Genomic DNA, 16,961 nt, shown 5'->3' on the forward strand with positions numbered 1-16,961 from the left:
GAAGTTTTCCTTCGCACTGGGGGCCGCAAGAAGATTGACAGGAAGGGGGCATTTCTGGGTGTCAACTGACCGTTTTCAGGGAGTGTTTGTAAAAACGCAGGCGTGGCTGAAAAAACGCAGGCGTGGCTGGGCGTTCGCTGGGCGGGTGTATGACGTCAAATCCGGACTCGAATAGGCTGCAGTGATCGCAAGCGCTGAGTTAGGTTCAGAGCTACTCTGAAACTGCACAAACTGTTTTTGCAGAGCTCGGCTAGTGCTACACAAGCGATCGCACTTCTGCTAAGCTAAAATACACTCCCCAGTGGGCGGCAGCATAGCGTTTGCACGGCTGCTAAAACTAGCTAGCGAGCGATCAACTCGGATTGACCCCCCTAATTCAGATGTGATCGCAGCAGCAAATTTGTTAGCAAATGGGCAAAACCATGGCCCTCATTCCGAGTTGTTCGCTCGTTAGTGGTTTTCGCAACGGAGTGATTTGTCGCAAACTGCGCATGCGCAATGTTCGCAGTGCGTCTGCGCCAAGTAAATTTGCCAAAAAGTTAGGTATTTTACTCACGGCTTAACGAAGAAATTTCTTCGTTCTGGTGATTGGAGTGTGGTTGACAGGAAGTGGGTGTTTCTGGGCGGAAACTAGCCGTTTTCTGGGTGTGTGCGGAAAAACGCTGCCGTTTCTGGGAAAAACGCGGGAGTGGCTGGAGAAACGGGGGAGTGTCTGGGCGAACGCTGGGTGTGTTTGTGACGTCAAACCAGGAACGAAACTGACTGAACTGATCGCAGTGGCAGAGTAAGTCCCGAGCTACTCAAAAACTGCAAAGAAATTTCTATTCGCAATTATGCGAATCTTTCGTTCGCAATTCTGCAAAGCTAAGATTTACTCCCAGTAGGCGGCGGCTTAGCGTGTGCAAAGCTGCTAAAAGCAGCTAGCGAGCGAACAACTCGAAATGAGGGCCCATGTGTAGTGCAGGTGGGGAGATATAACATGTGCTGAGAGAGTTAGATTTGGGTGGGGTGTGTTCAAACTGAAATTTAAATTGCAGTGTAAAAATAAAGCAGCCAGTATTTACCCTGCACAGAAACAATATAACCCACCCAAATCTAACTCTCTCTGCAAATGTTATATCTGCCCCCCTGCAGTGCACATGGTTTTGCCCAATTGCGAACAAATTTGCTGCTGCGATCAGATCTGAATTAGGCCCCTTGTGTCTTGGCAAATACCTTCAATGCTTCCAATCTTTATATAGCCACTAATACTTAAAACTCTCCTCTACATTACAACATATCAACATATATTATTTTACAGCTTTAGCTACATTATAAGTCCCCGTTCCTGCTGTACATTCATACTGTATCTTCACTTTCCAAGGCTTCCTGTCGTTCTGACTGTTCCTGCCCTTGTCCCAGCTGTACTCCTAAAGCCAAAGAAGATCCCCTGGAGCAAGAATTAGATGGTAAGGTGACCATCAGTAGTTACACCATTGGGGTTACATGACATTTAAATATTATGAGCCAGGTTATCACAATAGTTCAAAGTGGATCCGTCATCTGTACACAGTGACTCATCACAGTGGGACCAGCTGTTATGTGATCTGTGGTGGAATTGTATAAAACCTTCTAAAGAGTGTCCAAGTGGAGAAGTTGCCCATTCCAACCAGCTTCTACGTATTACTTTATGGAATGTTCTTGATAAATGCTAGTTGGAAGCTCATTGATTGATTGCTATAGCCAATTTATCCACTTATCGACTCTTTAAAAGATTTGATACATTCCCCTGAGTAATTATGTGCCCTGTTGATGTATATGTGACGGTCACTAAGAGGAGGAAAGATAAGAGCACAGGTCTCTAAAAAGTGTAGCAGAGCAGAAAGTTTCAAAAGCAACATAAAGAAACCTACTCAACCTTGACATGGGACCCCAGCCCTTACAAGGACTGGGGAATCTCTCACAAGGTCAGTTAGAGTTGGGTCTAAGGCAGAGAGGGGGTCTCAGGGTTCGAGGTGGCTGTAGTCTGTCTCCTAGATAAATTAATTGGAGGACATATTGCAAATGAGATTGCCGAGAGGGAGACTCAGGAAGAGAGTGTAAAGAGGCAGTTGCAGTCTGTATGGAACGGACTAAGGCGAGACTGCAGAGAGAACATGGAAGCAAAGAGAAGCTTGGGGAAAGAGAGACATAATGGGCCGGATGTAATGCCACCCGAGATCGCCAGAGGTGTGAGATGCCGGCCGATCTTGGACTTTTTTTTAAGGGGCAATAACTTACAAGGCATGGTTTTGCCTTGTAAGTGATTGCCCCTTAAAAAAAAAAGTCCAAGATTGGCCGGCATCTTGCACCTCCGGCGAGCTCGGACGTCATTACATCCGGCCCATGAAGTAAGTTCTACATTAAACATGTTGGTAAGCACTATGCAGAGGTAGGAAAGTGCTGGATTTTATTCAGTTAACTGTCTGCAACTAAACTTAAGAGTGTTTTTTAAAAAGCCACCCATTAATATTCTAGAGACTGTCAAATTGTGTCTTAGAGAGAGGTCAGAGTTGGAAAGGTTACAGAGTACAGTAGATGCTGTTGATATGTAAAGATGCGCACCTAAAACCGCCACACCTGTGTGAGAGGTGCGGTTGGGGGCCTGCGAGTGCGTGTGGTGGTGCCTGCTGCCGTGCAGGTGTAGACTCGGTACTCACCAGGCGCCGCTCGCTCTCACCTTCAGGTACCGGAACCCTCAACGGACCTGGAAATCTTCACTCGGATCCGGACACGGCGATTCCCTCTCGGAGCTGACCGACGACCGAGCTGAGGAGAGAATGGTCTACATTAAAGGGGATATCGACCCTGCTTCCGGTGGAACAAGGGATACCCCAGGGGTGGCTGCGACCTTCACCGGCTGGGTGAATGGTCATCACCGGCACAAAGCCTCAGCTACCCAGCTTTCACACACTCGCGCTTTCGCACGTAGTGTGATGAAAGGGATTCTCACGTCCGTGAGCAATCCTAACTCCGGCGCTCGGGGACAAACAAGGGACAGACGTACACGGATGCTACTCACCGTCACGAGTCTTGCACTCCGATCTTCTCCACTTACAGGTCCCTGTAAGGAGGCAAAGAGAAACAGCCGTGCAGGGCCTAACTCTGACCTAGTGTCACACCCTATACTATCTACAACAGCGGAGCCCTCAAACTAGCTCTGTGGGTGTGGTGCAACACAACTATGCACAACTTACACAACACATACACTTTGCCCTGCACGGTAACAACATATAACACACTATCGGAGTTACAACATAAAACGGTGCTGTCCCTCTATCTACCCGACCCAGAACACCCAGTAGTGGGGACCGCACAGCTCACCCACCTACCGTACTCTCAGGGTGGCCTGAGCCTAGCGCCCAGTACCACCTTTACTCACCTCAGGGAAACACTGCTTCGCTGGGCCTAGCGCCCCCTAACTGCCCACAGGCCGGAGGCCTGACTTTGCCCACGGGCATAGCGCCCGCCTACTTGCCGCCCGTTGGGTGACCTGGGCCTTATGCCCAGGGTCACCTTATCGTATCCCTGATTTGGCCACAAATACCCTAGGGCCTAACGCCCTCTATTAGCCACAGGCCTAGTGCCTAGATTGTTCCCCGGGCCTAGTGCCCGCCTAACTGGTGCCGCATGAGTGGGGTGGCTTGGGCCTAATGCCCAAACCACCTCATCAAATATTGGGGGCCCAACTCCTAACTGCGCCCAGGCCTAGCGCCTGAATTGTGTCCTCGGGCCTAATGCCCGTCCCTGGTGGTCGAGGGAGGAAAAGGGGAGGGGGGGGGCAGGATGCCTCACTGAGGCCTTACCTAATCCGGGGGCCTCTGGCTCTCTCTTCTGCCGCTGACCCGTCCTGGCCAGCGGCGCCGCCGTCTCTTCCCTGCGTCCAGCCGCCGCTGGACATCTTCTTTCTGGAGCCCGACCGCTGACCTCTTCTTCCTCCGCCAGTCTGGTCTTCTCCTTGCGCCGCTGGGATCTTCTGCGCTCCGGCGCGCCGACCTCCGTCCCCGCTGCTCCCGGCCGTGTCTTCTCTTCAGCCACGCGATCCTCTTCTTCGCGCTCCTGCGCGCGGGCTCCTCCTCTTCGCCGCTCTTCGGCGCGGCCTCCTTGTAGTCTTCTGGCTCCCGCCCGGCGTCTGACGTCAGACGCCGGGGCCTATGACGCGGCGAGCGCCGATTGGCTCGCCGCGTCTCTTCCTGATTGGTCGCCGCTCCGGGAGCCGCGATTGGCTCCCGGAGGGCGCCGACATTCAAATCCTCCTGCAGCCTCCTGTCCGGTGCAGGGAAAAGGGTAATCCCTGCACCGGACACCCGCCGCCACGCACCAAGCGCTGGGGACAGACAAGCTGCCCCAGCGCTGTCCCCTGCTAGGGACCACACCATGGATGTGCCCACAGGGCACATCCTTACACCTGCATACCTCCTAGTCCCAACTGTCCCAATTTCAGGGCTGTGTCCCAACATCATGATCAGGACTGAAATGACCCAATCTGCCAGACAATTAGGAGGCATGTCTCATTTCTTGCTGCTCTGCTATGGGACAGCCATGTGCATCAGCCAGTGGTGCTCAGGCCAGTTAAAAGCATGATTAGAAAGTTATAAGGTGGGATAAGGGACACCTGCCTCCAGGTGACGGGTGCATTTTAAAGTCTGTGGGCTATCCAATTAGCTACAAAGAAACATAGTTTTTTTCCTTATGTTTCTCCAATATTTTTTTCATCCTGATCACCCGGAAAAAAAAAAAAATCTCTCAAAAACATACAGGTTTTGTGAAACCTGTCTGTTTTCGCCGGCCAAACCCCTGTTTTTCGCTTGAAACCGAGTCTGCTTTTGGGGATTTGTTTTTTTTTCTGCCTGAGGTGGGGAACACAGCTTATCAGTGCTAATTGGATAGCCCACGGCAAGACATTGGATACCACCTAGGCGCTAATATATCACTATTATTTATTTACTATTATGCTATAGGTGATGTGGCTGGGCTGACTGAGCTAATTCATCACCATGTTCCTGAAGCCAAACTAATAGAAAGCATTGGGCAAGAGCTAATTTATCTGCTGCCTGGTAAAGATTTCAAGTACCGAGCTTATGCCAGTCTGTTCAGAGAGCTGGAAGAGACGCTGGGCGACCTGGGGCTGAGCAGTTTTGGTATCTCTGATACGCCACTGGAAGAGGTAACGTCAGTGCATCAGTATTGCAGTGTTATGTATTATCGTAGTTTCACTATGCAATATGTATTTGTGCCACAAAACTATATGAACAAATATGTACTGTACATCTAGCTGTTTTTGTTCTGGGTTTTTTTCTTATAACTAAAAATGTGATTTTATGTGTGTAAAAAGCATTTACACGTCTTTGTCATATTGTTATGCATACAGTTATGATTGTCTACTGCAATGTAGAATTTTCCTTCATTTTATTTAAACATGCATAATGGGATTTTAAATTTACATTTCTTGAAGAAGATGTATAAAAACTTACAGTACTGTGTGCTTAAAGAAAAATTGAATATACTGTATACAGTATCTGCTACTATTCAGGATTATCATTCAAAAAAAAAAAAAGTAAAATTTTTAAGATTGTATTTTATTTAGGTTTACAAGTGGATTTGAAAATATCGGGAAGTATCTTACTCCTCCATGTATAGTGGGTCTTCAGCCTCACAACAGACCCCTTTATAGACAGCAACAGTGACATCTGCTGACTTTCAGAAGCTACAATCCAACATACTAAAAAAAACAGTCATCATTACAAAACAATATATATATATATATATATATATATATATATATTTATTTGTAATGATTACTTTTTTTTAGTATATATAATTACAATATTGGGGAGGGGGGTTATTAGCTGAGAAATAAATCATTATATAAAATACAATTCTACACATATATTTACTTAGAAAAAAACAAGGGTATAAGATGGTCTCATGTAACTGTTTAGAATTTTGAACTGGTCATGAAATTCTGGGGTGACATATAATATCCTTATTATTATTTATTACATTCAAAATTACATACAATAGAGATACACATAAATACATATAGATATACACAGACATAAAGTAGACATACCCATAAATATATACAGACATAAAGTAGAGATACACAGATATAAAGTAGAGATACACAAAATTATACACAGATATAAAGTAGAGATACACAGAAAATATACACAGATATAAAGTAGAGATACACAGATATATACACAGATATAAAGTAGAGATACACAAAATTATACACAGATATAAAGTAGAGATACACAGAAATATACACAGATATAAAGTAGAGATACACAGAAATATACACAGATATAAAGTAGAGATACACAGATATAAAGTAGAGATACACAGAAATATACACAGATATAAAGTAGAGATACACAGAAATATACACAGATATAAAGTAGAGATACACAGAAATATACACAGATATAAAGTAGAGATACACAGAAATATACACAGATATAAAGTAGAGATACACAGAAATATACACAGATATAAAGTAGAGATACACAGAAATATACACAGATATAAAGTAAAGATACACAGATATAAAGTAGAGATACACAGAAATATACACAGATATAAAGTAGAGATACACAGAAATATACACAGATATAAAGTAAACGTATCCCGGCCGTCAGTATACCGGCAGGTGGGGGGGGGGGGCGAGTGCTAGCAAGCCCCTTGCAGGCTTGCTGCGCTCGCCACTCTGTGGGCACGGTGGCTCTCTGCACTTGCCACAGGATTTATTCTCCTTCTATGGGTGTCGCTGGGATTCCAGCTGCGGTTTTTCACCGATAGCCGGGATTTCAACGTCTGCATTATGATGTTCGAGATCCCGACTAGCGGTATGGTAACCGCTTCCCTTACCTAGTGCTCACGTGGCAGTTGGATCTCCACCACACAGTGGCCTGGTCTTAGTTTTTTGATCATCTGTGGAGCAATATTGCAACTTCCTGTTTCATTTTTAGACTCTCTCCGTTTCATAATTGTCTATCAGTGATTAAAAACATGTAATGCCCAATTAGGAATCCAAACTTGACCTGAAGGAGAAGTAAGCATTAACTTTAACATACTGTTTTATTTGGTGCATTCTGATGTTCACCATATACCGGGGTATATTCAATTGAAGTCGAAAGCTGCCGTCTGTCGAAAAGACATCAGTTTTCGACTTTTTTAGGTCGGAAGGGGTTCCGACCTATTCAATCTAACCCCAAATTATTTGACAAGTCGAGGAATTTGACTTGTTGAAAAGCACGTGGATCGGCGGGATAGCTGCCGATCCGCGTGCTTATGTCGAAAACGGGGCCAAAACGGACAGGTTTTGGCCCCCTTTTCGACCATCTCAATTCGACTTTAAAAAAAGACGAAGTGATATGCGGGAGCAGAGACGGCGAGAGCCGCGGACAGCCAGACGGGTAGAGCAGCGCCGGAGGATGTCACAGCCGCCGCTCACAGCAGCGTCCACCTGGCTCCAGCAAGCGAGACGTCGCTTGCTGGAGCTGGGTGGACGCTGCCGTGAGCGGCGGCTGTGATGCGGGGACGGGGAGAGGAGGGACTGGGAGAGGCAGAGAGACGGGGGGGGGGGAGGCACGGGCAGACGGGGGAGAGCAGCGCTACAGCAGCGGTTATTATAGTCTGTATAGCTATTATTATATTATAGCCTATATATCTAATACTTTATTGGCTGGTTCTTGGACTATACTATATTTTCATTTTTCTTGTGCATATTCCACACGGTTTCCCCTTTTATTGTGTTTTATACCCATGTGACACACACATTTTCTTTTAAACATTATCTCTGCAGATCTTTTTAAAAGTTACAGCTGATTCAGTGACCGGAACAGAAACTCCAGGTACTGACTCCTTCCCTATAATTTGGCAAGTATTACCACAGATTTCTGAGAACTCCTCATAACTCCTATATTAAATCATTAGATTGGTCCTTTAGAAATCTAAAATCCCTTTAGGTTTATCATGACTTTTAATTTTTCCAGGGTCTCAGGGGCAAATGCAGGATTTTTAGAGGGGGTTCCTAGATGCTTAATTTTAGATTGTGGTCATCCCATGGAGGGGCAGTTTGGTCTGGTGCGCTACAGGAGTGATCAATTCCACACACACACAACATGCATAGTAAGAAAAGCTGCTGTATCTGGGAATGTTCAGCAGCTCTGTACCATCCCTTACATTGCATGTTGTGGCCTCAACTCTAGGAACATTGTATTATACAATATAGCTATTGTGGTCATGATTTGAGAATCTGGTTTGGAGGGAGGTTTGCGGGCAACTGGAACCCCCCGCCGCATTTGCCTATGGGTCTTATTCACAAACCATCGTACATCTAAAACCAACCACATTACTATACAATGTCAGAGTTTTCTTTACAAAATATAAATTTGTAGTTTCCTGTAGCAACAAAGGCACTACTTTTATCAGTTTAGTACATCTCAGATAAATTATAGCAAATATCTGATTGCTTGCTTTTGGTTAATGCATTTTTGCACTTTGGTAGTAAATAAAATCCAAGGCACCCATTAATTTACTACCTGAGAATGTACGTATCACTATTCCATAGAGCAGCACTCTATGGCCCTCATTCCGAGTTGATCGGTCGCAAGGCGAATTTAGCAGAGTTACACACGCTAAGCCGCCGCCTACTGGGAGTGAATCTTAGCTTCTTAAAATTGCGACCGATGTATTCGCAATATTGCGATTACTAACTACTTAGCAGTTTCAGAGTAGCTTCAGACTTACTCTGCCTGTGCGATCAGTTCAGTGCTTGTCGTTCCTGGTTGACGTCACAAACACACCCAGCGTTCGCCCAGGCACTCCCACCGTTTCTCCGGCCACTCCTGCGTTTTTTCCGGAAACGGTAGCGTTTTCAGCCACACGCCCCTGAAACGCCGTGTTTCCGCCCAGTAACACCCATTTCCTGTCAATCACATTACGTTCGCCGGAGCGATGAAAAAGCCGTGAGTAAAATTACTTTCTACATAGCAAAGTTACTTGGCGCAGTCGCAGTGCGAACATTGCGCATGCGTACTAAGCGGATTTTCATTGCGATGCGATGAAAAATACCGAGCGAACAACTCGGAATGAGGGCCTATAACTGGACTTTCAGCAAATTAACGTTTATTACATACTGTAGGCTCAATAACTTTTTACCTAATCTGGCAATCCTACAGTACAGTATATACAGTATAATCTACAGTAGCAACCAAATTCATATCACTGACGTGCCTGGGACTGGAAAAAGCACATTGCATTATTTTAGTATAAAGAAATGTGTCTTTCTCTAATAATTAGGAGGCATCACAATTAATTTTCCAAACTAATAATGTAGGCATGGACATATCTATAATGGGTTCAGGGTGTATGGTGCACATGGGCCCCTCAGTTCTTGGACCGATTCACAATACTTACCTCTCAGTCTGGGTCACAGATATCACTGTGAACGTGGTGAAGGAGCCATTTTACTGGAGTTCAGCATATACACACTACAGAAATCACTTGGGAAATGAAGCCTGTGCCATTTTCCCAGAGATCAGTGCATGCACAGCAGACTTTGGCACAGGGCCAGACTCTACTGGGGAAATGCACCAGAGAGTGGGAGAAGGGCATGGGGGCTGCACATGGGCACTCCCTTCTCATGCAACCCCTCCCTGAATATGGGTAACCTAACTTAAGATACCTTGAAAACATGTTTTATCACCGTAATTATTATTATTATAAGTGTTCAAATCCCAGGGCACATACTTTTCAGCAGATGTTCCTCAGTCACTGCCCTACGCTGTGAGTATTTTGCCCCTTTTACGGCTGATAAATTGCTGTATTTTTATTTTTCTCTTGGCTGATCTGTATAACAGAGGAGTGGATGTTACAACAGAGGAAATCCAGAACCAGTCTAGCAGTGGATACTAAGTCAACAGTTGTCAATATCAATAATAAAGGTGACTCAGGCATAATAAAGATGGGTAAACTGATCGGAATGTCAGCAACACTGCTTACCTCAGTCAACAATTAACTGGTTATATGAACTTGACCTTTTCCTGAATGTTTGTCAGACTAAATATTTAAGTTCTTATCTCTATTGCCAGTAGCTAAGAAGCTTTTCCATTGTACCATTCTTACGTTACCCTTCTTTACTGGTATCTACAAGGGGATGTACTTATGTGACCGGCGGGCACAACACCTCCCCCTAGATCCCACCACCTGACAATCCCAACGGTCGGCATGCCGACCAACAGGGACTATTCCCACCCGTGGGAATAGAACCCATGGCGACCACAGCACCGAGCCCGCAAGGGGCTTGTTACGCTTGGCTCCCCCGCCCGCATTCCGCTACTGGGATCTCAGCAGAGGTACGCTGACCGGCGGTCTCCTGATGGCTGGTCACGCTTACCCAACCCCCTGCAAGGTAATAACTAACATTGGGGCAGTAGATCTAAGCACTAATGTCCTGACCCACAAGAACACTGTCAGCAGCATACAGGGAGCTAAGCAGTGCTTGTGTGCCAGGAATCTAGCGCTTATACAGCCTGAAAATAGGACGTTGCGTCAATAAGATATGAGCATGCCCCACTGACATACATACATTTGTTGCCAAGTTTCCCTTTATGAAATGTAATGCACCAGATCTGACATGTGAGGCATGTGCAGATTATGGAGGAAAAAAAGGATGTGTCCCTTGCACCCATTGAGGCCCCCCCATCAGCCATAAGCTGCTGCCCGCATCTGTCTTGGGGTCTTGTAGCCTCCTCCCATGAGCTGCACATCACTTACCCTGGAAGCACACAGCATTCTGCTGTAGTGGTATTCTCTACTGGCATCCTTTCTGCAGGCTGCCTTGACCACATCCCTGGCTCCACCCCAGATTCCAAAGTCACAGGGTCATACCAATGGCTCCCCACTGGTCAGCAGTCGAGTCCCAAGTAAAATGAAAATTTTAGTATATTGGGAGTCCAAATGGTAGAAATAAAAGAGGGTTTTACCCCCAATTTTGTGCAAGGTCACTGAATGTAAGCAGACTTACATGTTTTGCTGAATTGCTCCACTTCATCAGTAACTGTATATTCAGGTACATCTACACTTTTACATACAGACCCCATCAAGTAACTTCTCAACTGTATGCAACATGATGTTTTGCTGTACACGTTTAAAATGATCATGCCAACACCCTTACAATGCTTTAAATAACAATACAACAGTGTCAGCATTTTCATGTTGATATTATGCTGTCGACATACCGTCGACAGCATGTACATCAACTAACTAATTATGTCCCTTATTGGCAAATGTTAATATTTTATTATACAAGTATTCCCATAAAATTACTAGTAAGAAGCTGAACATTCCTCAGTGTACCCATCGTTATCTTTTACCTGACGTACAGTTCTGGCTAAGCATTTCCAGGAGTAGTTGCTGCTTATGCTTCTCCTGCCTGTTTCCTGTAGCATGCAGCATGTCATTGGAAGGAGATATTTACTGCTGAGTTACTGCATTATTGGCTCTGTAATGCCTGTAATTAGATGCAATAGCTCGCTTTCCATGTAGATCTGTTAAACATTAGTGCTCCAACTACTGATGAAATACAAGTCTCATAATCCGCTGGACTGTGATCAGTGATCTTCAGTTCCAGGTATCTTATGGACTACCAGAGCCGGTCCTAGGCATAGGCAAACTAGACAAATGCCTAGGGGCACAAGCAGCTTCTGCTGATTAAAATTATATGCAGCATGCCTATATTCTGTTTGTGACTGTGGCTGTATCTGCATATGAAATGCTACGTTACAGTGTATTCCTGGAAATTACTGTAACGTAGCATTTCATATGCAGATACAGTCACAGTCGCACACAGAATATAGGCATGCCTCATATCATTTTGATCAGCAGAAGCTGCTTGTGCATCTTAGCCACATACTAATGCAAATAAGACTCATTTTCATCAAAAAAAGGCGCCCGACGTTAGCACAGCTGCCAGCTGACTCACGCCAGTCATCTCCTGCTGCATGGCATATTGAGGCAAGATGTATCCAAGCAGAGTCAGAGGTCACAGTGTTAGCGGTCATGTGAGTGCTGTGTGCAGGTGGGTTGGTTGTGCAGTAGTGTTCGGCATATGTGTAAGGGGAATTATGTGTGTCATGTGTAAAAATGCATTAATAATGTGTGGCATATGTGTAAGGGACTTTATGTGTATAAGGACATTAATAAAGGCTGGCATAATGTGTAAGGGGCATTATGTTTCTAAGGACATTAATAATGTGTGGCATATGTGTAAAGGGCATTACTGTGTGGTATTATGTGTATAAATGCATTACTAATGTGTGCCATTATGTGTATAAGGTGCTCTACTGTGTGGAGTAACGTATAGAAAGGGCACTACTGTGTGGTGTAATGTGAATAAGGAGCAATTCAGTGTGATGTAAAGTGAATAAGGAGCTATTCAGTGTGATGAAATGGGGATAAGAGGCATTACTGTGAGGAGTAACGTTTATAAGGTAAAGTGGTACTACTGTGTGATGTAACATGAATTAGGGACACTATCGCATGATAAAATGTTAATAAAGTTGCACTACTGTGTGGCGTAATTTGAATTGGGGGTACTATTGTGTGGCCATGCCCCTTCCCAGCAAGAACACAACCCTTTTTGGACTGTGTGCCAAATGTGCACACTGTTCCTATTTAAAATATAGGGGGTAGGAACACTAAAATGAGCACTGTTGTGGGTGAGGGGTGATGATGCTGGGTAAGGGGTGCAGGGTCAGAGGTAGAACTAGCGGCGGTGCTAAGGGGCACCAGCCAAAATCTTGCCTAGGGCAACATATTGGTTAGGGCCGGCTCTGTTGACTACGATAGGAGTTGGAATATTGCAAAAATTATGGGCATATTTAATTAGCCATGGGGGTTACAGGGGCATTGTGATTCAATCACCAGTGATTTATCCTGCACGTGAGTGCCAGAGGGTGTACTTTTCCTCACAGCTTAATAGGCTACGAGGAAAACTCTACTGAAAAAATGCCCAATCAAAGGTTCATGTGCAAGGTCAAGTGCTTTAGTCTTAACTTATAGTAATAATGTAGGGCAGTAGTTCTTAGATCCTGTCCTGAAGTACACTCAACAGGTCATGTTTTCAGGATTTCCATCTGTAGAAACAGGTGGTATAGTTACTGACTCAGTAAATAGATTTACTCACTTGTGTGTAATTAAAGAGATTTCAGAAATCATGACCTGTTGAGGTACTTGAGAATGAGAACTGGAGCTGAGAATCACTGAGTAGGACAATGTGGAATGGCGAAACTTTCAATTCGATTTAAATACTACTAACTAAGTCCCATATTTTCTAATGTACCTTTCATTTTTTTTTTTTTTTAACTCACAAATCTAGAAACCTGTTTATTCTTTCTTGAGCTGTCTTTAGGCCCATACACATTAGGCTATATAGTAAGTAATATAGCTAATTTTTACCTTCCTGAGCGATATCGCTTACTATATCGCCCAGTGTGTATGCTGATGACGACGGCCGATGCAGGTCGTTAACAACCCTCGTGTCGGCCATGAATGCAGCTCAATTTGAACTTATCAACCAAAGCTGCATGCACGACCTAGCCGCGGCATGACGTTACTATGCGATATTGCACAGTTTGTATGCACACATTGGGCGGCCCGAGCCGTGAGGAGGGCACTTTAGGCAATGTCGCTCATGGAGCACATCATGTAGTGTGTAGGCACCTTTAGAACAATGAGGATGATGTAGACAACCAGCAACTTTTACACAGTGTTGTACTAGAGTACATTTATATACATAAGATGCAAGCTGTCTGCTGTTGCTATGATTGCGTCAGGTGATGCTTTTATTTAGTGAGCTTTATGTGTGCTGCAGCCAAATATCTGAGCTTGCTAACGTTCTAGTGGCTTAAACTGTGGGTACACAGTTTACCTTTTGTTGCGTTACTGTTGATCCACAGTCTCAGATCAACAACCAGCAATCAGGAAAGAGTCTCAGAGAGATCCGGCTGAAAATGTTCCACCAGACGCCTGCAAGGAGCAACCTGAAACTGAGGGGAAGGGATCTCGGCAGATAAAAGGCACTGATCTTCTGCAGCAGCAGTTTAAAGCACTTATCATGAAACGCTTCCAGCATGCTACTCGAAGTCACAAAGATTTCCTGGCTCAGGTAATGTCATTCATGGCTTAGCAATAACACACAGTCTACCCACTGAAGGACTTTCTAATTAATGTGTGTTCGGGCAATGGAGAGAGTGCTATGTCCAGTAAGAGCATTGGAAACATAATTTGTCATGCTTATACTTGCTTTAGTCTTCTGCTGCACACTAAACACCATGTGTCAGGGGGGACATCGATTGACCATTCTTTATACGTCAGTAAAAAAATAAATATAATGTAAACAGACTAAACGGTCCTTCTTTGAGCAGTATTATAAAGACTTCTTATTGAGCCACCAACTGGACATCTCCGTGTATTGATTGTAATGTTTCAGATGTCTTTGCAGTATACAGCTATCTCTTACTCATCTCTTGTTCTTGCTGCCTTTACCTCTCTGCAGATTGTGCTTCCTGCCAGCTTTGTTCTGCTGGCCTTAGTCTTTACTCTCATTGTCCCTCCTTTTGGAGAATACCCCAGCCTAACACTTCATCCATGGATCTACGGACAACAGTTTATGTTCTTCAGGTTAGAGGAACACGTAGACTAGTTATTATTTGCCTTATATCACAGTCCTGTATCAGTGGTACCAACAGGTGGCCAGAGGGACAGAAGTGATCCTCAGGGCTCATAAATAGACAACTGGATTAGGCTGTTTATTGTCTTTGGTCTTCTTCCAAGTGAGTCTGATGATATCACAGGATGAGTGCAGTAGACTCATACAAGGCCTAATGTAGAGTTTGGCTCATGTAAGTTTATGGGGTCAATCCAACTAGCTGCGAAGGGTGTGAAGTGCCGTTGCGGCTGCATTTAAGTGCCGTCAATGGCACCCAATCTCACACCCTTCGCAGCCTGGATTCTGCCTGAATTTGCACAAAATTGCTCTATACACTATGGGGCAGCGAACACTTTTGAGCGAGTTCGGTCCACCGTAAAGTGCGGCCACTGCTGCGATGATTCGTTCCCGCAATATCATCGCGGCTAATTGGCTACCCCCCATGTGTGTGTATGTAAGACTTACAAAAGCATTATTGAGTACAATGGCATGTCCCCTAGATATGCAACATAATTAGGTGTTGATGCATCCCCACATACAACTCCTGCGTGCATTACTTATTTGTCATTTCCATATGGAATATTGCTGGAAAGAAGACTCATTTCATTTTTAAAGCAGTAAACAATGTATGTGGGGAGGGGGCTCGGGGTCTTAATTAATTAAAATACATTTTAGATGGAAAACGTGACTTTCATATTGATTAGTAATACTGTCAAAATGCAATTATCTCTTGTCCATATGACATTTCAATACATTATTATATTATTTATAGATGCACCTTGCACTGTAACTACTAATGAATTGCATGCCTATACTACATATACATACTATGTTCACAGTGCAAAATGCATCAAACTGTAACTGAGATCCACAATTTAGGGTTAGTCCATTTGCCATAAAAAAGTACACAACTGGGCAAAGCCATGTGCAGTGCAGGTGGGGCAGATGTAACATGCGCAGAGAGATTTAGATTTGGGTGGGGGTGTGTTCAAACTGAAATCTAAATTGCAGTGTAAAAATAAAGCAGACAGTATTTACCCTGCACAAAAACAATATAACCCACCCAAATCTAAATCTCTCTGCACGATACATCTGCCCCACCTACAGTACAACATGGTTTTCCCCTGATGGTGCGACCAATGTGTGCTCAATGGGGGTAATTCCAAGTTGATCGCAGCAGGACTTTTGTTAGCAATTGGGCAAAACCATGTGCACTGCAGGGGAGGCAGATATAACATGTGCAGAGAGAGTTAGATTTGGGTGGGTTATTTTGTTTCTGTGCAGGGTAAATACTGGCTGCTTTATTTTTACACTGCAAATTAGATTGCAAATTGAACACACCACACCCAAATCGAACTCTCTCTGCACATGTTAAATCTGCCTCCCCTGCAGTGCACATGGTTTTGCCCAATTGCTAACAAAAGTCCTGCTGCGATCAACTTGGAATTACCCCCAATGTTCTTAAAGTTTTGCAGAGCAGGGGTGAATGGAAGGCGTATGCATGCTGGAGTGCTGAGTTCAACCCAGTGTGATGAGAAACAGGGGTGTAATATGCCCCTAAAACATCACACCCACAGTCCAGCTTAATCTAACTCTCTCTGCAAATGTTATATCTGCCCCCTTCCCTGCAGTGCACATGGGGGTAATTCTGAGTTGATCGCAGCAGGAACTTTGGCCCTCATTCCGAGTTGTTCGCTCGGTATTTTTCATCGCATCGCAGTGAAAATCCGCCTAGTACGCATGCGCAATGTTCGCACTGCGACTGCGCCAAGTAACTTTACTATGGAGAAAGTATTTTTACTCACGGCTTTTTCTTCGCTCCGGCGATCGTAATGTGATTGACAGGAAATGGGTGTTACTGGGCGGAAACACGGCGTTTCAGGGGCGTGTGGCTGAAAACGCTACCGTTTCCGGGAAAAACGCAGGAGTGGCCGGAGAAACGGTGGGAGTGCCTGGGCGAACGCTGGGTGTGTTTGTGACGTCAACCAGGAACGACAAGCACTGAACTGATCGCACAGGCAGAGTAAGTCTGGAGCTACTCTGAAACTGCTAAGTAGTTAGTAATCGCATTATTGCGAATACATCGGTCGCAATTTTAAGAAGCTAAGATTCACTCCCAGTAGGCGGCGGCTTAGCGTGTGTAACTCTGCTAAATTCGCCTTGCGACCGATCAACTCGGAATGAGGGCCTTTGTTAGCAGTTGGGCAAAACCATGTGCACTGCA

General features: G+C 44.8%; 1 protein-coding gene across 1 annotated transcript in view; it reads left to right on the forward strand.

The window, feature by feature from the left end:
* Window positions 1–16,961, forward strand: part of ABCA4 (ATP binding cassette subfamily A member 4) — a 502,596-nt gene that overhangs the window by 297,435 nt on the left and 188,200 nt on the right. Inside the window, exons 25-29 of the mRNA XM_063941498.1 lie at window positions 1,364–1,448; window positions 4,980–5,185; window positions 7,829–7,877; window positions 13,986–14,194; window positions 14,585–14,709. Coding sequence (XP_063797568.1) covers window positions 1,364–1,448; window positions 4,980–5,185; window positions 7,829–7,877; window positions 13,986–14,194; window positions 14,585–14,709 — 674 coding nt within the window. The remainder of the gene's footprint in view (window positions 1–1,363; window positions 1,449–4,979; window positions 5,186–7,828; window positions 7,878–13,985; window positions 14,195–14,584; window positions 14,710–16,961) is intronic.

This window comes from Pseudophryne corroboree, chromosome 9 (genome assembly GCF_028390025.1).
Source record: "Pseudophryne corroboree isolate aPseCor3 chromosome 9, aPseCor3.hap2, whole genome shotgun sequence".
Lineage (NCBI taxonomy): Eukaryota > Metazoa > Chordata > Amphibia > Anura > Myobatrachidae > Pseudophryne > Pseudophryne corroboree.